Consider the following 23576-nt stretch of genomic DNA (forward strand, 5'->3'; position numbering starts at 1 on the left):
AGGAAAGAAGAGAAGAGAGGGGATGGAGGGCGGATGAACTGACATGAGATAAATCAACAGCAGAAAAAACACAAGCAGAGACGATGAAAGTGAAGGCAAGAATTACAGAGCAAGACGAAAAAGCTTATCAAAAGTCAAAGAAAGAATTAAAAACAGCACATTGATTTGCTCATTATCACCTCCTCTCTCAGCTGACATCTCACAGGCCGGAGTAGAATTAATATGACAACTATGACTGTGTCAGGACTGTGGCAGTAAGACCGGCACCTGTAGTGACTGTCCATCAGTGATTTAATTAGAGGAAATGAAATCCCCCTCTCCCTCCACCTGCAGCAGCCTGTCAGCATTTAATAGGCCATCGTGTTCAGACTTTCCCAATGTTGTCTCAATACAACATGAACCAGACAGATTTATAGCCATTAAATCAGGCAGCAAATTAGAAAGACGAGCTATTTGTGAGTGAATTAAACATCAAAAGGCATTTGGATATCAAACACGCCACTCACATACATGTAAATATTCAACACACACACAGGATATGTATGAGCTCATTAGTGAGAAATGGCACAGAGGGCAATGTTAGCAATCTCTAAGCGCGCTCATGGGATTAAGGGATCCAGTGATTCGTGGTGATGAGATGAGGAGTCGATTACAGAGATGATGCTGTGTGTACCAGTTAGCAGAAAAAAACATAGTATTATACAACAGTTGCAGTCAAGCTTTACTGAGAAACAACATACACCAGTGATGGACGAAGTACTTAGGTTTTTTATTTAAATGTAAAATAATATTTACCTTATAGTTTCAGTAAATGGGCTGCAATTAAATTATGTATTTTTAGCTTGAAGCAAAATTAAGTAATCGAGCCCAAAACTGAAAAATAACCCTCTTCAATGTGTATTATTATACGACATATTATTTGACATACAGTTTAAATACCGGTTTTGTTAATGTAAAAATTTAATGTAATTTAGTTAGTTTAGTAGTTTCATATACTTTATATAGAGCTAGTTAAGTCTAGTGGTTCCCAACATGGGTAGTTGACCTCCTGAAGGTCACAGGAAAAAGCCACATTGTTTAAATTCATTTGTCAGACTGTTCTTGAACTATATGATATTGGTTGAGAATAAAAAGTGGTATACAATAGCCAGGAAAAATGAAGTAAAGTGACACACACACACACACACACACACACACGCACACACGCAGTTGTGTAGACACAGGTGTAGGGCTCTTAATCCTTCCCTGTCTAGCTCTGATTATCAACAGAGAGATCGTGTGTTCAGATGCATTCTCACTCATCACAACCCATCTTTCATCATCAAACACAGCATTTAAATAGACTGACTGAGATATGAGGCCTGCTTTTATGTATGTGTTTAATTGTGTGTGTGTGTGTGTGTGTGTGTGTGTGTGTGTGTGTGTGTGTGTGTGTGTGTGTGTGTGTGTGTGTGTGTGTGTGTGTGTGTGTGTGAGTGACACATGCTGCAGCTAAGCCTTTGTTGCTGTATTCACACACAGAGGACAAGCAAGGCTTTCAACCTGTGAAAGTGTCATCACTTCCTGGGTGCCCTGCCACCTGACCTGAGATCTCTGCGGCTGCAGCTGTCAGGCTCCATTAGGAGACACCAGTGCTGATAGCTCCATCTCTACTCTGTGATAATTGAGCTAAATGGCTGCCAGAGAGGCTGCACTGCTCAGAGGATAGTTGACTTTGTCGAGTGGAGAATCCCACTCTCAGTAATGGGAATCCAGGTTTGTCACTGTGCTTATACCATTCCAGTAAAAATGGCGACATACAGCATGCAGATACTGTACATGCAGCTAGAGCTATAACACACACACACAGGTGCATAAAGGGTGACATCTTGTACAATCTGGGAGCTAAACGTTGAGAAACTGAGCAGGAGGCATTTGACACTTTACTTTTGGAAATCTCATACTGTCGTTAAATCTGCGTTGCCTTTATGTTTCAGAGCTGCTGTTTATATATTTATATCAAGGAATAGTTAAAAAATGACCTCATTAAAATATACTGAGCTGTGATTCATTATGATATATTTACTGAAGATTTACTGACAGCATAACATATTGAAAATCAGGTATGACAAACAATTTTAGCCTTAAGGCAATGCTTTTGTTCTCAATGCTTTTCTAAAAAAGTGATATCTAGCTTAAAGAGTAGGGGAATTTTCTTAACCCATGAAATTCTTAGGTTTAATAAAGTGTAGCGACAAATACAACGTGGTAAGGTTGAGTGGTTTTGGTTAAAATGACCACTTTGTTAAAGTTAGAGGAGCTTTGCCATCTAGATTTAATAATAACCACGTGGTTTGCTCATGTCATAATTAATACAGCCCCTCGAGGACGTTGTATGTTGAACGCAAACAAATTGAGTTTTCGAGCATTTGCTGAGACTCCTGTTTTAATTATTTTACGTAATAGCGGGTGGCGCTGCCGAACAGCTGGTTTATGTGACCTGGATGGAGTAGGCTTTAAAGCATATGGTGACCCCTCAACCCCAATCTGCTGCAACTGCTTAGTGGCAATAAAAATAGACTGTAGTGAAATAAGAGAATTATCTTCTCAGATAAAGGACTTTGATAAATAGGAGTAAAACAAATCTAAATACTAAGGCAATTAAAAAAGAATGCAACATAGGTGTCAGTACGTCTTAGCAACCCTGCAAGGCTTCTGTGTCACTTCTACTTTCTCTCATATCAGAGGCTACAAACATGTCCAATTAGCAACTATAACAAGATATAAAAACGTCACATTAAGCCGAAAGAGGGACGAAAGAAAGATGACCTTTAGCAAAAAGTTAGAGCTAAAAATAATGAGGAAAAAGATAGACAGGCAGAGAATAATTGCTGGCTAGGAATATTCAGAAATCACTCGTTCTTACTTTTCCTGTTGGCTGCAGTGCGTGATCACACATGTTGTGGTTTATTGTACACAATCTGATTTTCACATGGCAGAGGTTTACAAGCATGCTCGCCAACTATGATAATACGGTCATAAAAGTTTAGGGAAAAGGGAAAACAACAAAACTTTTCAGGTCATATATCACCTGCCCTACCCACAGTGCTTTGCAGCAGTCCCCATTTTATCCCCAGTTCCCCCGGTGTGTTTATTAAAGCTTTGACATGCAACAGCAGCGGACAACTCGCTGTTAACATACCTGCACGTTAATCACTGCGACATCGCCACGGAAACCAAGGAGGACAGGCCCCAGGTGGCCATCTCTCTCTCTCACACACATGCACAAGCACACACACACACACACACACACACACACACACACACACACACACACACACACACACACACACACACACACACACACACACACACACACACACAATAATTAACAAAAGCACAATAAGAATATTGCAGATAGGGAAGTTTGCTTGCAGAAATACAGCGGTAACACAGCACAGTGTTGCTGGTATCTTATGCACCTTTATTTTTTTCATAATTAAAACTATCTATCTTAAGTCTTAAGTAAGTTAGGACAAGAACACTGACTAAGGATCAGTTTATCTGAAATAACGTTTTTCCTAAATCCGGTCTTAACCTTGTTATCATAGTTACCAAAAGTTACAGTATGATCTCAAAGTTACTGTAATTCGGCCCTGAAACTAAAATAACTATTTCAGTTATTAAAAGTCTTGATTTTAAGCTCGAAGCAATATTATAAACTTTTCCATGAGCAACTAAATATACTCTGGAACAGCAGTGAACCCCTATAGCACCGAAAGCATTGTTAAGCTCCTGATACGTAACATGTACTTCAAGTTCCGATTATCAGCACCCACAGGACTCGATAATAATCACATCTTCATCTTCTGTGTGGATAAGCACAGCTTATAGGAAGTGTGACGTCAACAAGAAAGGAGCAAACCAAGGAAATTGCAGGAAGCACATCAAGCCTGGGGGCCACATACTGTACAGTAAGAAACATAAAGCCCATTGCCACATGGGACATAATTACACACATAGTAATCGGAGCAGCCATCTGTAACAATAATGTGACAGATGGGATGTCGTTTGATTCATTACATTCTGTGGGATCATTATTGTCTTTAGTCCAGAAGTAAGGATATATAACATTCCATCATATATCATAAATACCATCAATAGGATCAAGTGTTGTGTTTGTATAGAAGAGGGTGATATTATTTCAGACTTACAATGTGTGTACTGATAGGGTTAGGGTCAGTTTATAGCTTTACTTAAAACATCCACAGGAAGTCTGCTACCTTTGGCTCCACGGTTGCAAGAAGATACTACGTCCCATCTGCGATTTGAGTCAAAGACTTACATATGAGGTCCTTTTCCACAAATGGACCCATAGAGAATGAGAGACCATCTTTCCTAATGGCCAAAGTCCTGAAGGTTAGGCTTGAATTGTTTCCTGTCGCGTCACGTGATGATTATTGAAATTGACTACCATACATTGGGAATCTCAAAGGTCACAGGATTCCCTAAAGTGTCTAGCCTCAAGTCCATAAAACTCTCAGGCTGTGAAGTCTTCACACGTAACAACTTTCTAACGCTATCATGGACTAGATATGTCTAAAAATCTGTGAAGTTTTACTTGTATTGCTTCTTAAAGGACAATAAAAAAAGTCCATAGGTCTTTCTTTTTTTTTTTACATTATTTCCCCATGAAAAAGGTAAGACTGGATGTTCAAAGCTGGATTTGTTTTGTACAAGTATTAGCAATATCATTTTGAATGACTTTCTTTCATAGTTCTCTTTCACTTTGACTTTCTATAACGTGGGACAAACTCAACACTGAGTGTGAAGGAGCTGCTGATTATCTCAGTGGGATTTGACAGAACATGAACGAAAAAGTAACATGTTGTAGGAATCAGTTCTGCGTGGAATAAAAACCGAACTGTAAATGGTCCTCGAAAATGTTGCATGTTGTTATGACAAACAACCTTTAACAGTTCATGTGGGCTTGAATAAGGAGGTAGAAACATCAACGTGACCAGTCTGCGCAGTTGGTTATGACGTGCAACAGCAAGTAGTGAATCACGTCTCCTGGCAACGCTGGTCATCAAATGTTCCCTGCTGCCATAGGAAACCCCCCAGTGGTCTGAATCTTAAAAATGCCTTAAAAACTACACAATAGCTGGAAATCATTAAGTATATTAAGAGTATTCAAATGTCAGTTTAAGGTGTGTGTGCGTCATCTAAATGTGAGAGCAGATGATCGGGTGTCCTCTGTCCTTCTGCTACATGCCTCTGTGTGTGTGATGTGATGTGTCCTAAACCCTCTGACATTCAGGCTGTGTGTTTGTCTCTCTATCTTGTTTGTCTATTTGTGTGTGTGTGTGTGTGTGTGTGTGTGTGTGTGTGTGTGTGTGTGTGTGTGTGTGTGTGTGTGTGTGTGTGTGTGTGTGTGTGTGTGTGTGTGTGTGTGTGTGTGTGGATTATGTCAGATGCCCTGTAGCTGACAGAGACCATTTTGGCCCCTGATGCTTCTGTCCGCCGTCCAAACGGGAGACGATTACCGCTGTGTCACTTGATTGTGTGACTGTTGATGCAAACGTGTGTCCTTCACTATTTACATCCCCTTCGATTACATAACCAACACAGCTGCTCTTCATCCAGTTTCATTTTACTTTTCATTACAAGTGCTGAATATGCAGCTTTCTTCCTTTCCTAATTCACCTCCTTCGTCCAACTCAAGGCCTCTACAGTACAGCGTACAGATTGTTGAGGCCAAAAGATCAACAGCTGGCCGGTCAGTCGGCGGCTAATCCACAAGGTGTTAGTGATATGGGAACATCCTCCATACTGTATGTGCTACACCCTCATGATTAGAGGAGGGACATTTCACTGATGATATGAGATGTGTGGGTCTTAGATCAGAAGGACCTCCGACCTGTAGCTGCACAATTCATTACAGATAGGTAAGCTTTAAAGGCACTTTTAATCCTCCTGTGTGTGTTACTGTACATGTGAATTATGTATTAAAAGGGCTTACATGTCAAAATCGAAGAGATAACTACTTTGGGCTTAAAGTAGTAGTATGTGGCCAATTGATGGAGGGAAAACACATCTGGGGAAGCTGAATGTGAAGTTGTTTTTACTTAATGATGTACTCATACTTGGTTATTTAAACCAGTGCTGTGATTTCCTCAGGGCTCAGTTATTATTAAGATGATTATTTAAAATTGTTGTTTCGAGATCTGCCAATCATTTGAGATCTTGCTTATTTCTCAAACACTGCAACACAACTTTGTTTCAGATGTTCAGTAAAATACAGTATAGACGATCCCATTAAGGATATGCACTCACAGCCTCGTTCAGCTGCAAAACACTCGAGTGACATGCAAGAGGTGATAACCTGTGGAGGCATTTAGACTATAGAACATATTGAGGTCATGAAATATCCTACATGACACATAATAAACTCACAAATGTCCAATTATTACATACCCATTGTGTGAATCCATGAATATTTCACACATCAATTTTAATACTCCAAGGCTTAAATGACGGATCATTTGATAAGCAGCCTGCGTGACTTAGATAGCATGGAATACATTTAGAGAATATTTGAGGTTTGGGTTGATCGTCAGGCTGGGCGTCTCAGACATGGCTGCCTAATGATGCTACGGGCTCGGCCCCGGCAGGAGGGAGCAATGACAGCTTAATGAGGCCACAGGGCTTCTGTGCTTACAGAGATAGAGGGAGAAGGAGGAGGGCTGTTTGGTGGGAGACAAGGGAAGGTAAAATGAGCAGAGAAGAGAGACACCACATCAGCGGAAAGGGTGCCAGAAATGAGAAGCATGAAGTGAAGCAAATAGTAAAAACAAAAGACCAAAAAAGATATCGATAAAGGAGAGAGTAGGGAGCTTGCAATTAATTGATGTCGTCCCAATCCTGAAATGAGATTCACTCAATGTTTGTGTGTGTGCTTATCGAGCATCCCTAACTTCTTGATGTGTTTGATAGAAGAAAGTAAATGAGTATGAGTCACCCCCGGTACTGTAGCAGTTACCGGGCGGGTCCATCCTGGTGTCGGTCCTTGAGATGGGAAAATTAGTGGGTTGCAAAGTAGCTAACCTGCACCAGCATGTTCAGAGCAAGAGGAAGAGAGACCGAAGAGGAAAAACTGCCAATATGCAATAAACATTATGCTACGTAATCGTTTGATGATGCCGTTGCTCTTATGGGCGAATAACAAAAAAAAAAAAGCTAAGATAGTTTACCAAATAAAGCATAAATGAGAAGCCAGCTGGGAAGAAAGACACTGGGTGAAGCCAAACAAAACAATAAGAGAGAGACTGGATGTAGCATAAAATGTAAAAAAAGGTGTTAAGTGACAAAGTGGCATCATGGATTATATTTCCTGGACACGTGAAACCATTATTCCAGTCTAGCATCCATATGACAGCATTGTCACTATTTGCAAATTAGCATCAGCTGATAGTCTTCAACTAAAAGCACCGCTGTACCTCATTACATCCTCACAGAGCTACTATAAGCTTTGTTGCACAGCAGATGCCAAAGAGTCCCTAATTTCCTAAAAGGGAAATAAGGAGCACAGTAGACCAGTACAGTTCCTGTAAATGTGGTCATCTCTATTGTTTATTTCTGTAAAATGGTTCCAGTTAGTAATTCTTCATAGGGCGGAGGTGTCTCTATGCCCTACCTGAGACTAGAAAGTAGGACGCAGAATGTGGCTGTTCTCAGGGGAACCAGTCTTGAGTCATTAAACATCCTTCCCAAATGTCCCCTGGCAAAATAATGAAGGCGCACAGGGAGGGGAACTTAAGCACACACACATACCTGAAATCATTATTGCTCACACTCATTCAAATACCCCTTAATACCTAAACACACCCAGGGGACTCAGCCATAGCCCATGAGACCTTTGTTTTCTCAAATAGAGCATTACGTAAGTGCTAGACGAGCCAGGCAGGGAAGACAGGAGTGAGGAAGGAAGACGGCAGGGAGGATAGACCTGTGAGGTGACATCCCCAGTGGAGCATCACAAACTGGCTTTGTTAGAGAGACAGCGGCAGACAGAGACCTCAGCATGGCATCTCACCCCTGGCGCCTCGTGGAGAAAATTGATTGCCCTTTTCAGACTGTGGAGTTTGCTGAAAAACGGCTCTTCTATTTTTTGATTTCACAGTTGGACTGTATGTGTAATTTCTTTATGGCTTTAAACCACCTGTGCATACACTTGCTGAGTAATCATTTTATTGTTGGTGTAAGAATCATGATAATTTGTCTTTCATAAGCAAAAGCAGACATACTGTGAAGTAGGCTTCAAGTACATGCCACTTTTGCACAGCATGATTGCATTCCCCTTGCTACAAACAGTCAGTGCTAGGAACTTTGACACAATTAACATATTTTGTGATATCTATAATCTGTCTAAAGAGCAAAGGGGGTGGAAAACATTGCCCAAAATGCAATTTCGGACTCCATCGCTTTAGTCTGAAAATAATTCAGCTTACCATAAGCTTGACATTAGCCTGTAAACTGGCTACTTGTGAAACATTTTGGCCTTAGATGTCTTTTAACGGTAGCTTAGTTGCTAATGAATGTAAACAAGTGATAAGCAGAGGGAAAGTACCTGATGCGTTTCGAGATATCAAGCGCAACAACATGGATAAGAAGTTCTGGAGAGCTTCAATGTCTACGTGCAGCACGCAACAGGTTTTGAGAGAAACTGTTATGTAACAATATATTATTGAATATTGAACATACAAGCTATTTATCTGCCTTCTTTAGTATTCATCTAGTTGGATCTTACTTGCCAGTTTGAGTCAAATATCAAATATCATTTAAAAACCTCCCAGCATCAGTGCGTGGAGAATTGGTCAAGGTGAATGATGCATCAATGAACAAATGCCTGACTTCAGTAAACAAGTCCACACCAGGAGCTAAATCTGCCATGTGATTTCTCTGAGGCTTTTAAAAATATTACCATTCACACACGATACTTTTGATTTTGGATTGAAATGGAGCACAAAACCTGCTGCATGACGTTCTCCCTCCCTCCCGTGGTCCCTCCCTGGTGGTGACATTAATCACGAACTGCCTCCACCTCCAGGCTGAGGAATAGGTCAGCTCCCAGGCTGCCGCCTGCTCGCAACACACACACTGTTTACCAGCCTGTCTGCGATAACACACACAAGAAAAGTGCAGGGGTATGCAGAGTCGAATATACACACACACACACACACACACACACACACACACACACACACACACACACACACACACACACACACACACACACACACACACACACACACACACACACACACACACACACACACACACACACACAGACTCTTATACTGTAGTACTTTAGAAATATAAATTATGGAAATACTCCCATCTGATAAATTCAATTACGTGATTAACTTGAAGTGCTGAATAACATTATTTATGATTTGCCATCAGTCAAGTATTTTCCATTCCTTAAATGGCATTTCAGATTGAGTTGATGTTTGTTTTTTTCTACCTCTTTTTGCATCTTATTACCAGTGGGTACAATTTCACAAGCAAGCAACATCTTGTAGCTCTTTTTCTTCTCCTAATTGAAACTTCTGGTTAATTCTCTGCAAGCTCATCAACTATTTTGTTTACATGACACATGGTGGTTTAAGTATCCTTAAGTATTAATATTAAAAAAATGGTATTATAGGGTTTAAATTCCTCTCACTTCTTTGTTGTTGTGCTTGACAGAAATGTAAAACTTGGTAAGAGAATGTTGACTCTGCTGTTTCCAAAAGCCTGTTTGCTGCTGCTGACCAATTGCTTTTCACGCAAGCACGCACGCACGCACGCACGCGCGCACGCGCACACACACAAGTACTTTGTTTTCGTTATTAGTAAATCAAACCTAAATCCACATTTAATCGTCTCATTTATTAGTGAGTCAGGCCACAAAATGAACCTTAATATCAACTAAGGATTAGTTAAATACCAAAGAAAACACCCATTGCAGTGGCATTTGAACAAGTGAATACATGATAATACTGTATCATGTGTGATCCATAATCTCCATTAAGTCTGAGCTAATGTTATGCACATTAATCACCAACGACAAAATCCAATTTGTGCCTGATGAAATTACACTCAGCAGAAAGGTGTTGTTCACGCGGAGCCAGTTAGTTCATAAATCAACTCTGTGGTGTGCTTCCTTATCTCAAACACTTCCCAACAGGACGCTCCTAGTCTTTCACCTGCTGAGAGAGCAAGTTTTATGACTAATCATCCTCTACACTGCACCTCAGCAAGGAGTAGGATCTCGCACCTTCATTAGCGTTCATGTGTCTGAAAGGATAAACGACAAAATCTCAGACGACAAAAGTTCATGTTGGTCAGAATTGGATAAAGATCACGCAATTTATTCAGGGAAGTACTCATTCGTCTGGCAAAGGAGCGCGGTTATTATTAATAATGCCAACGCGGTATTAGACAAGCATCCCAAAAGAGCGACCCAAATATAAAGTCTGACATATCAAGGTAAACACAGAAAGTTCCCTTTAAAAAAGCAATCAAACGCAGTTAGTGTGAGGAGTACAGCGGGTCACCCTCGACCACAACAGGCCGTCCCAGGAGATGTAAACATGTCAGGGATGTTAAACTCCTCCAGAGTCCACCTTTCTGAGCAGCTCCTCTCTTGAGTAACACTGCAGTCACAAACACTGGCCCTGACTGTCGTTTCTGGGGCAGGAATCTGTTTTTTTTTTACTAGTAACTCAAAATGCAAACTCATTCCAAGATTTTCAGTAAACTTGAAGATAATTTAATGGAAATCCATGAATAATTATTTTCCAACTAAATGTATATCAGAAAAGCTGCATTATAAACCATCAATGACTCCCATCCACATACATTAAGGTCAATTGGTGTCTTCATGAGGCTAGTTTCGCAGGTTAAGCCATTTATGCCGCATCTCCATGGTTCCCTGATTACCGCTCCTCCTCTTGTTCATCACAGCCAACAGGGATCAACCTTTCGACACACACACAAACCATATTTTTCTCCTCCCCTTCTCTCCTATGATGAAGAGTCCTCCCGTTTTCTCCTCCCTCTTCCCCGCAGCCAGAAAGCCCTCCAGCCTCGTGTTCTTGCTCTACTTTCCTGTCCTCCGGGTACACAGGAGGAGACAATGCCGAAAATTTGCCCCATTCTATTCTTACATTTTCCCATCTTTGCTTAACTTCCAATCGTTAGTTCTTACTTGACAATACCTCCTCAAATGTTCCTTCTTTGCTGATCACCCTCTCCTTTCCTTAACCCCATTATCCACTCCTCCTTACTATTGCTTCTCCTAAAGACAGGACCTTTTCCCCTTAGAAGAAGATTCATTAAATTCCTCTTAATTTACTAAATCTTTGATGGTAGCTTAGCACTCACGCTAAACTGTGCTCGTTTTTCTTTACCAATCAAAACCTCTATAGCTTTCTCTGAAAGCCTTTTATATTGTAGCCAGACTTTCACGGGAAATGTCAGTGTGTTTCAGCACATTTCTACTTGCTCTTATTAAAAGGGGAAAGTTGATATTCATACACACATGACCTACTCTCCTCCATTTACATTTCAAGAGTAGGTTGGACATAATTTCTACATAGGGCATGTTGATAAGCAAGACAAATGGTTCTATCTGTGCCGGAATAGTATCTGTTTATCTTCGAGATAATCTGTCTTTTATTAACCATAATAAACATATTGGTAACACAACGTTGAAAAATATATCTGCGGCTAATAAGAGGGCTTAGGAAGAGTTTCTCCATTAGGACTAAAACCAAAACAAGATTTGAAACCAAGCATCCCGGGTGTAACATGCTGGCTGTGTGGGCTGAGATGAGCCCGCAGCTTTAATCATTGCAATGTCCACTGATATTATGGCCTCTAAGCTTTGTTCGTAATCACAATTTCCTACATTTTATTATACTGGAACGATCCGACCTCACTGAAACTCTCTCATAAACCTTCATAATTGCCTTACACTTTCTCCCTGTTCCTGTCCAGGTCTTTGGGGTTTATTTACACAAAATGTTCCTGTCTTTGTTGATCTGCGAGTGGATTTTAATGAGCCACACTGTTAAGCAAACAAAAGCAATTTACACTGAGCCTATCAGGTTATAAATTAAAGGGGTACTTCTAAATCTGGCAGAGCTGGCGTTATTGCTGCCGGATTTGGTACCCCCCTGTAACTTCAACCATGATGCTCATAATCTCACAGAAACCTCACTGGTTTTCGTTATTCTCCTTTAGTTTAATTAGCAAAGGAAGATCGCCATGCATGCTATGGAGAAATATACAGTGGATGAAAGCACACGCTATGGGCTTACATAATCACACGACTAAATATGTTTTTCTCTCACAGATGAGCATGGAGGAGACAGTTGTGGTTGTTTTATGCAGCTGCTTGGTGCCAAATCTTCTGTTTTATGTAGCTGAGCTTAAGTATGCTGTTAAAGGGAAAATATTCAATGTTACTCATCAAAAATGCAATAAGTGTATCTTTGAGCTCACTACAGTATCAGAGTCCATAACAAATGCAACTGTTTTAACCTGCAACTTTGTTAACCAAAATATGGAAATATTATTTAAAAGTCAGCGGGGAAAAAAACGGTCACACAGAAACATACATGGCAAACACTACGATTGGCTCATAGCAAGTTTCATTAAATATATTTTACTTTTGGATAATTTATCAAACAAAACAGACTTTACCTTTGGGTCCAGGTAACTGATGAAGGGTGGTTTCTAAATATAACATATTTATCAATACTAAAACATAGTATACAGCACAGCAGTATCAAATCCCACTGTAGCTAAGTAAAAATATGTCATGGTTATTGGCCCTCTGGCTCAGACCTTTTAAATGGTGCCCCACCTGCTGCTGCGCTGCAACAAAAGGGCAGACATTTGCAAAAGTCAGCAGGTGGCTACACTGTAGTATGCAAGCCCCACTGTGCGTGTTTTGGTGGGGTGGGTGGCCGTTCTCAGTCATGATAGATATTAAAAGCAATGGTGACGTAAGGCGAGGAGAAGCAGAGTGTGAGTAAGAGCTGACTGTGTCTTCCCTCTCAGTGCAGCACAGCCTGGGGACAGTCATGCAAACAGGCCTCTTCACACTTCAGCCTTTAGACGTGCTGCATTTAGGCAACGTGCAATGTTTTCATTTGCACACTCTATCGATACAACCACGAAAAGAGACTGCCTGACACCAAATGTATTATATTTCCGTTGTGTGCACTCATACCCTACACCGCACATGTTGTGAGCATGGCAGGGATAGAAAAATAACAAGATGTATTTACAGTAAGAGATGAGACATTTCTTACAGGTGTGACACTTGGCATAGTACACTTTTGTTTACATGTTGTGCTCAAACAAAGGTCAGGCAGTGTGATAAAAACAAGAAATGTAGCATACATTTCCTGTTGCTGAATATCCAGGTTACCTATTGCAGTCAGTGCCTTGCACCACTCATGTGTCCAGATTCCCCATCATTGTATCCTGACCTGAGACAGAAGGGGAATCCCACAGTGTGCCAAACAAGCCTCAACATTCATTAAAAAAACCAACAGTGGCTTATATAACCAGACAAGTGAGCTACAACTGCAGATTGCAATTTAATATCTGTGATTAAATCTGTAGCTTACATAATTGCTCTTGGTTTCCAGCTGTTCAGACATCTGATCATTTCGGTCATGTTGATTTGAAATACATAAAAATGTGTTGTTATGTATTTACCTTCATTTGCATGTCGGAAATATTACCCGCTTCCCAAAAACTAAACCCTGTTTAACTACTGATAACATTGGTTGCTTTAATCTGAATAACGAACTTTCTGTCTGACAGGTTTTAGAAACTTTGACTGTTTTTGCCACTTAAGATGAAGGACTTTTAAAAATCTACAAATGATTGAAGGAGTTTTTTGTAATCCAACACAAAAATAGATAACTACAGTTGGGTGGTACAGTACAGGAAGAGAATTTGGACTGGGTTTGATTTTCTAAGGGGTCAAGAGATTAACTTTTCATCACATTTTAACATTTCCTGTGCTGATTAGTGATATTAATCCTTTCCGGGGCCTACATGTGGAAAATTACATGACATTCATTTGAGGGTTTTATTTACTATTTGGGTAGTAGAACTAAATCTGCTCTGATTAGGACAGTAAAAAACAACATCCTCTGTCTTTTTTTTTATATAAAGAAAAAAACGTATTTGCACTTCATTCCTCTAATTGAGAGCAATCTGTGACATGACCGAAGGCTGCGTCAGTGTGGGACATCTGCTCATCCCGAAGTAACATTGCTTACTACTCAACAGTCAGACAGATTGTAATTTGTGACTGAAGAGCAGCCTCAGGTTCACAGCCCCTCCGTGTGGCGGCGTTACATAATCATAAAGTCTGTAATCTACAGGACAATCTGTTCCACTGGGTTAATGACACAATGACAAATGTTTGTCTTGAAAGCTGACCTCTCTCTGACTTAATATCTTGTGGAGATATCGTCAGGTTAATGCATACCCCTGCCTGCTCTTGTTGCTGCACTCTGCAGCTTGTGTTGATGCACCGGACGGGGCTTGACTCGAAGCAGTAATCGGCTCTCTGCACTTCAGCATTAACATGTGGAGAGATTTGTCATTGTGTAAGCCGCTGTAGCAGACGTGTTGTTACCTAGCCCTCCCAGCTGTTGCTCCGGGTAATACTTTGTGAATGGCAAGCTAATGTTTGGAGATGTAGCTGAAATGTATGCTGCTTGGAAGAGCTAATGCTAAATCACAGGACTGTATTCAGAGACTGAGATTGAGAAGTAATGGTAGGTCAAATAAGAGGACAAATGTATTCTGAATCGCAAAGATTCCTAGTAACTGCATCAGCTATTAAAAGGGTATAATAAAAGCACCTGGAGGAGCAAGAAACAAGGGATTTGCCATGTTTCAGCAAAACACCTGTCAATGTGTCAAAATGATGCCGAAACTCAACTCTTTTTATCTGACTCTGAGTGACGCTCCAGCTCTCTCTTTCCTCTCACTCTCTCTGTTCATACAGGTTGACAGTTGGCAGGTTGATGACAAGTCCTGTGCATCAGGCAGTAAACCAGCCAGCCCTCTTTGTTATTCTGCACAAATAACTAGAACATCAACAAAACAAGCTCCTCTGGAGTTTTTGGGCATGCAGAGACTAATTGTGTGCTTAGATTCAAGCCATCCATAAACATCTAATTTTGATGGTACATTTTTCCATTAGTCAAAATGAAAAGCAGTGAGATACCCTTAACGACAACAACAGAGTCTAAATTCCCTATGATTTAAAATACAAGGAACAATAGAGTGTGAACTAGTGCTAATTTAATAGCGTTGCTGTTATGAAAAGGTGAACTGTTTCTGAGGCTAGAAAAAGCACTCTGTTCTCAGCTTTTGACAACACCATTTTCGGACGAGTGGGTTATTCATTTGTTTAGTTAGCTTCAGAAATGAGATCATTTTTACATTTCAAATTCAAAACCACCATCTGGAGATACATTGCTATGCTAGGAAACACCAGCAAATAAACACTATCAGTAGGTACCAGTTAAAGTATACGTATAAATGACACTTAGATGACAAATGTATAAAAAGAACCTGCTCTGGCTGTTCCTGTGTACACTCTGGTCCATGATGAGTAATGAGGGACTGGTTAATGTTCATAAAGTGAACACATTGATAAGTAATTTAGGGGAATCATTTCTTATCTTGATAGTGGATATGCAATTATTAAAGTGGAACCTATAATGTGTTATATAGTTGTTGTTTGTACATGTAAGTGGTCTGCAGAGGGTAAATCCCAAAGTTCCGTTCAGAGGGACTTTCTCTCCCACACACTTCCCCTCTGCCTGAAATACCTTGATGCCTTTGTGTACCTCCGTAATGACATCACTGTGTAACACTAGTGCACCTAATGGCTAGCTAAGGGGTGGGACCTCTAGAAGCGGTTGACCAAACACAACATAGCCGGCCAGCTGACCAATCAGAGCAGACTGGGCTCTCTTCAGAAAGATGATGAGAGGTGCAGCAGCAGCACAGGCAGTATGAGAAAAATAAAGACCTTTTTGAACATTAAAGCAAGGAAACAATCACAGTAGAGGCACTAAATACAAATATTAACATAAGCATTATGTGGCCCATTTAACAAATACATTCTGAAAGGTTTGGTTTTCTCAGCTCCTGCTCACTTTTTCCTCCGTTCTCCTTTTCTCAGCGCTATCCTCACCTAGCACAGGAGCAAGTGGCTAATGATGCCTCTCGCTCAGCTCGTCGCATCAATGAGGTCAACAGTGTAGGTTTCAGCAGAGTTAGAGAGTCAACAGGCCTGAGTGCTGATGACTGCAGTAATGAGGGACACAGGGTGGAGGGTGGCTGTAGTAGTTTGTGTAGATACTTACTTGATGAGGGGTTGTTAAGAGTTTTAAAGTGTTGTACTCAGTTTAATTATGCCCGGGGTAGAAATTATAGGAAAGGACAAAATACATACATTAGACGTGGAACTGGACATTGTTGGCGGCCACACACCAACTTGTCCACTTTAATAGTTCTCTAAAAACAGCAACTCCTCACCTACGATTCTTCCTGAAAACTGGGAGGAACAGTTACAAAGCTCTGGTCCATCAATCTTTAAGGTTTTATTACTTTATTACTGTGGCACTTCACCATACTTCATAAAGCATTCCAGTTTTTCTCTTTTGAGTGTGGAAAGCAACCTTGATAGGATGTTACATCATTTCAAAATCTACTGTTTACAAGTGCTGTAACACTAAGTAAATTGAAAATGAATCTGCAACTATGTGGAAAATGAATTGGGAGAATGAATGAATTGGAATTTGGAGAGTTGGTTGAACTACAACAAGTAATTTTAAGTTAAAACTCTGGGAGTTAAGAAACTGTGGCTAAAAGATGTGGATCTTTCTGTGTTTTAGGAAACTGTATGCATCAAATAATAAAATATTATTCAGGGAAATAATTGCCAGATTAATCGATACCTTTTCCATATCATTTTCATTGTTGTCTTTACTTTGTGAGGGGTTTGTTATTTCTGGTGCATTGTCAAGCCAGCTTTTATTTTTATTTAGAAAGAGATTTAAAAAGAGAAATATCCACAGCACACCAATTTCCAAGTCCCGTAATCAACTAGACAAAGTGTCCAGTAGGGGAGAGACACGTGATGAATCAAACATATGGAGCAGGAGGAAAAAAATAAGAAAAATCCTTCTAAAATCCATGAAACACATGCAAACGCTCTGCAACAGATTTGTTAATGAACAGGGCAGAAGACAGATGGTTGGAGAGAGGATCTGCCAACAGCAAGATACTCATGTAAAGCATAATCTCCTCGGTCACTCTGAGCAAATCTTTCACTGAAAATGAAGTCATTTTACAAAAAAGGGGGATACAATGATTTTAAAAGAGTTTGATCTAGTCAATTATTGAGGCCTATAATGCCCATCAGTGTAATCTGGTTTCTGAAACCCATATTGTTTCTCTATGGATGAGTCAGCTTCATTCACTGTTTTCAGAGTGATCCTTGACTCATAATACAGCACTATTTACCACCCACGCCCCACAGTGTGCTGAATGGAAAACAGAAGAGAACAGAGAGAGCGCTTTTCACTCAAATGCAAATGTGAACATCTCGCTCTCTTCTGCGAGAGGATCAAAGCATCTGCTGGACAGATGACGACATGCCCTCGCCAAGGCAGACACAAGGATTACTCACGACCCACGGTGCAAAGGGGAAAAGTGTGTATAGTACGTGTGTTTGTCCGAAGCCTGAAGCGAGATGACACCGCGCTGATTCAGAAGTGGAGAGGCAAAGATCGATGGAGTGATGATGAGCAAGAGGGATGGATGGATAGGTGTTACTGAGTCTTATCATTTTCTCTGAGGCTGGACAGAGTTAACAAGTGTCAATCTAGAGAAGAGAGATGACCTAAACGGATAATTCAGAAGTGTTTATAAGTATTCAGTGTTTTACCTACAGAATGTCGTGGTTGGCACAACAGGATTAGCAGCACAGGAGCTATACAATGGACTGCTGTGCTGAGGGCAACAACAAAATGCTTTATGTCATCTAAACAAAAGCCTATCCAAACAAAAATCAACATTAGTTTAAAAGCATCCTTTATTTTGCATATTTTCATAGCTTTACCAGAAACTGAAGGTATAAACATTAATTATGCCTCATAGAACATAAGGAGTCGATGGTCTAACGCTGCCTCCATTTCTATTAAAGGACTTTGTGATAAACTATCCAATACATAATAACAAAAACAAGTTTTAACGGGCCTATGAAAGATGCAGATTTTTTCCAAACTTAACATGCACAGAACTGTTTTAAATGAGAAAAGGGTCAAACACTGACAAGATAAAAAGGAAACCAAGTGCTTTGTTTGTGCATGAGCGAGCCCCATATCATCATTTGGAATTCAAAGAGGTATGTCCCCAAAGGGCTCTCCACTTGCACTGTGCCAAAGCCAGTCGGTAGATAATGGGCACAAAAACAGAAGCACAAAAATGCACAATGAGCACTAGATTCAGGTGTGTGTGTGCTCGTGTGTGTAATGTGAGAGAGATAAAGAAAGAGCGAGAGAGGGAAGAGAGAGAGACAGACACAGACAGACCAAAAGACATTGAAAGTCAGAGAAAAATGGAGAGGCAGGAAGACAGACAGATATAACGGAGGAGATGCATGGTTGAATAACAAGGAGGCAGCCCAGGAGGAGAAATGAACAATGGGTATTGGAAGGTGAGAAAAAAAGCAAGTCTTAACAAGGAAAAGTAGGATGAAGAGAAGCCAACACAGAGAGACTGCATTGATTGAAAGTTGATAAAACACAAGGCAGAAAACAAAAGTACACTCTTGATTGCCTTGGATGCCACAGATTCAGTTCACTTCTGACGCGACTCATTGAGAAGATCCTAAGAATCGAGGCGACCAGGCGCAGAACAAACAGAGTATCTTTATAGCAGTAAATGAAATGCGTAAAACATTTAAATGTTGTTGTTTGTATAAAACATGAGATGAGATTTGTGTGGGTGTGCGTCTTAGTTGGCTCAGCAAAGAGAACATTCATTAGCAGGACCTTCAGTCTGGTGAGGCTGAAGCACGTCTGATTAATTTATTTGCATTGTATGGTAGAGATATAGAAAGTTGTTGCACTGATGTTTGGAGAAGTACTGAAATATTTTACACAAGTAAAAGCAGTATGTCTACAAGAGTTTTGAATTCAAAATCTTACTGTGAAAGTAAACATGTTTTAGCATCAAATTGTACCTAAAGTACCAAGCGTAATAGTTTTCACTATGCAGAATGACCCAAATGCGAATGATGTATATCATTTTACTGATTTATAATAAGTGTTGTGTTCATTACTTATATATTGTAGCTGGTCGCGCTAATTGAAATTACTTTATGTCCTTCCAGGTAGCCTAATATAATTAATTAGTTGATCTTTATTTTGTATTTGTAATCTAGTCAGCTTTACCAGCGGTGACAATCTCAATCATACAAATTATGAAAAATGACAGTAGTTGAGTAAATGCAGTTATTTCACCCATTATAATCTGTATGTACACACAAACTGGAAGTGATATTGACTTGTTGCATGTAAGCAGTCAGACATCAGGGCATGCTGTAGTTGTGACCTCTACTCTTATCTAAACAAGGACAGATCCCATGCCTGGCTGGAGGGAAGAGGAGACACACATGCACTCCAAACAGAGAGACTGCATCCCGAAGGGGCCTCGCAGGTCAGATTCCAACACTGATAAAACACCAACACCCTGCCCCGACAGCAACAGATAAGCTTTAGGGGAAAGGGACAAGGCTAATGAGAAACAATGTTGTCACACCTGATGTGTGGAAGCTAACAGAGACGTGCTCCACGGGGTATTTACTGCAGGTGGAGGGTGGAATTTCACAAGGTGACACAAAACTAAAATCAATATGATGATACATGGCAATACTCTCTCTCCTAATATAATATTGATACACTGGTCTTCCAAGTGTTTTAAAAAATGTACAGTTGGATTAGATCTGATTACATAAGGGCTTTAAGGTCAGTCGAGAGAGTAACAACAAAATAAATCATCTTTTAAGTGTAAAATCTATGGGCCAACTTCAATCTAAAAAGACTCATGCGATGGTACTCGGAAAATACAATATGTGGTTTAAAAGGTAGTAGTAGAATTATTAAAAGAAGAGAAGTTGAAAGAAATGGTTGAAAAAATTACCAGGACAGCAAAGTAAAAAGTGGCATACATTCAGTGTCTTTTGAATTACAACTTGAAAATAGATGAGCTATTAAATTGTGAAAAGGATTTAAATCTTAATGTGCATTTCTTCCCTTGCTCAATTGGATCAAAATGATGAATGCTGTAGATTAATATTGACCCTGTCTTGTAACACCGTTACAACATTTGGTTTGTCTTTGTGTGCACATTGATGTAAATGGACGGTACTTACAGCTTCATCCAGTCTTTCCAACCCCTCAAAGCGCTTTACATACTACAAGTCATTCACCCATTCAGACCCATTCATACAGAGCAGTACACCTTGCTCTTGGGAATTAAATGTCGTACACATTCATACACCATTGGCCATGTCATCGGGAGCAACTTGGGTTTAAGTATCTTGCCCAACAATACATCGAGAGCTTCTGGTTGAACGCGACCGCACTTCCTCGCAGCCACAGTCGCCCTCGTGTGCGATGTGCTTTTATACAAAAGGCTGAACTCACGTCTGTGTCAGGACCCTTGTCTGCTCCAGGACAGGAGAAGGTGACGAACTCATGGCACCGTTTGTGGACCACAAAACAGCACACTGAGGGGAAACAGAGAAGACGCATTTACAGGAATAGTTTATAACACAACACCACACAAATAAAGTTCATTCAACCACCAAATCCTCCTTTACAGAGAAAAAAATACACAGGTATGATATGCTGCTTCTGTTTCATGATTCGTGCATGTTATCTGAAAAATGGTTCAGGGATAAATGAAGGGCAATTTAGAGAAAGACTGAGCATGAAAATCAACCTTAACTGTGTTTGACAAGCCTCTCATGTACGGACAAACAAACAAGTATGTGGGCTCCCACGCTCACACCCACTCAAAAAATGCAGAGTGGGTGACAATACAAAAAAAAATACAATCGTGTGCATTCTGCAGCCATCGGCTCTTTTCAATCTGTTGGGTTTATGCTGATTGTATCATCGTCTCCCACTGAACTGGGAACCGCATCGACCAAAAGTGTCACCGAGCGTGACATGTCAAACATGACACATGATGCCGCGCTCACATCATTGACATTTGCATTTGGACGCAGGCGTAGATCTGTAAGAAAAAGTCAAAGCGTGGACATCTGTGACTCCCTCTTTAAGTCTCTCTACTTACTACTGAACCAAACTGTATTTTTTTCCTTTCATTGTTTTTCGGCCAAATTCTTCATTCTTTCTTTCTTTTTCATCTCACACAATCTGTCTGCTTCTTTCATTGTCAAGCCGCCTGCTTTTGTGCCCTCCCGCCATTATATCTGTGTTTTTTGTCACTAACTCTGCCAGCCACGTAACAGTTGCCAGACAATCTGACGGCCATTGATTAAAAAAAAAAAGGGACATTTGTTTCCTGAGAAGTCCAAGAAACAGCAGGGGATTCAACTGTCCGTGCAAATGGCTGCAGTGTGTTAGGATGCTAGGACAATTAGATACATTTCAGAAGAATAGATGCATTACAGATTAAAATCATTGTTGTCGTCAGTATTTCCATCATATTGATTATTTTCATCAACATAATCCTAATCCTACCCTACAGCATTTCCCTCTGTATACTATATGTGTGTCAGAGGTGAATATTCCCTTCTTTCATTTCTCAGTAAACAGAGGAAACGAGGCAAAGGAGAGGGATAAAGGGCAAAACAAATAGCACAAAGTGATTTATCCAGGCGCTGATATTGTCATCTGTGCCATGTGTAATTTATGAACAGTATTTTAAAACAAAAGCACTGGGGATTTTTTTAGAGACGATAGCAATGTTGGTCAAACCAACAAACTGGTCGGTGTCATGAATTTGCACCTACAGCAAACACAATCAAGATGAATCCTCTCAACTTTGGTGATTCCCTGACTTTTCCTCTAGCGCCGTCACCAGGTTAACTTCAGGATGATATGTACTCATTTTGGTGATCACCTGAAATGAAATGTAGCACCATCATTGGGTCGAATCTTTAAATTGTCCAACGCTTTAATGATTTATGACAAAATATCTAAGAAACTCCGTAACACGACATTTCAGGGCCTCTTGGGACTTTTTCACCTGATGCATAGTCTTGCAGTAGTTGCAGTTTACATCCATGTCATTATCAATTGTCATCACTTCTTATCGTTGCAGATATTTGAGTGAATTTGTCATAATTAGCGTATGTATTCTTGAGTTATAGCAAAACGTGTTTGGTGAGGCCACAGTGACCTTGACCTTTGTTAACCAATTTCTTTTCCGGTAATCATTGAAGCCAAATGGTCTTTTGTGACAATTAAGAAGAAATAAGGGTTCTCCAAAAAAGCGTAACGACATAAAACAGACTGAGGAAACCAAATCAGAGTCAAAAACCCTTGTATTAGTTTGGGAAAAAGTGTTTAAAAATCAGCTTTTCTGTCTGCCAATGCCGAGTGGTTTAGCCATTGTTTTGGTGTTGACCTCAGTGATCACACCCACCTCCGGCTTGTCCCACAGTCAAACATTCAATCTCTCAGCCCACAGATTGCCCACTCTGCTGTGAATGAAAAATTATTTTCTTACACGCAGAACACATGGAATCTGCTATGTGTATTTCATTTTATGTGCTTTAGTTCTGTGACACACAAATTTCCTCAGCAGGATTAACTCTGAGTGCAACCATTGGGTTTCTTTTGCCCTCCCCTCAGCCTACAATATGTGAATCACGGCATAATGACGTTGGTAGTTCTTCCTCTCCCTGCCATCCATCAACACTCCTCACACCCTCAGCAGCCACACACCCACCCGTTCATCACCAACTGTGTTTAGTGCTGATCTCAGACCAGCTTGAGTGGTGGTGCAGCAGTCCGGAGCTGAGCAGACTGACCCGACAGTGATCTCAGTGCAGAGGTGAAGAAGGCCATTAAGAAGTGAAAGGAATTAATCTGTGTGTGAGTTTGTGTGTGTGTGTGTGTGTGTGTGTGTGTGTGTGTGTGTGTGTGTGTGTGTGTGTGTGTGTGTGTGTGTGTGTGTGTGTGTGTGTGTGTGTGTGTGTGTGTGTATGTTTGAGTCAGGCAGGCAGGCTTACTCGGACATAGTTCGGAGACAGTGTTCTCTGTGGCTATAATCCCTGTCGTAACATTTCCAGCGCATGCAATTACTCACACACACACACACACACACACACACACACACACACACACACACACACACACACACACACACACACACACACACACACACACACACACACACACACACACACACACACACACACACACACACACACACACACACACACACACACACACACA

The 23576-nt window shown here is 40.5% G+C and overlaps 1 protein-coding gene across 2 annotated transcripts in view; it reads right to left on the bottom strand.

Annotated features, from left to right (window-relative positions):
• prkcab (protein kinase C, alpha, b) overlaps positions 1 to 23576 on the bottom strand; it is an 82140-nt gene that overhangs the window by 32173 nt on the left and 26391 nt on the right. For both annotated transcript variants that reach the window (XM_063903496.1, XM_063903495.1), the window contains exon 3: positions 20790 to 20872. In XM_063903496.1, coding sequence (XP_063759566.1) covers positions 20790 to 20872 — 83 coding nt within the window. The remainder of the gene's footprint in view (positions 1 to 20789; positions 20873 to 23576) is intronic.

The sequence above is a fragment of the Eleginops maclovinus genome, chromosome 16 (assembly GCF_036324505.1).
Source record: "Eleginops maclovinus isolate JMC-PN-2008 ecotype Puerto Natales chromosome 16, JC_Emac_rtc_rv5, whole genome shotgun sequence".
NCBI lineage: Eukaryota > Metazoa > Chordata > Actinopteri > Perciformes > Eleginopidae > Eleginops > Eleginops maclovinus.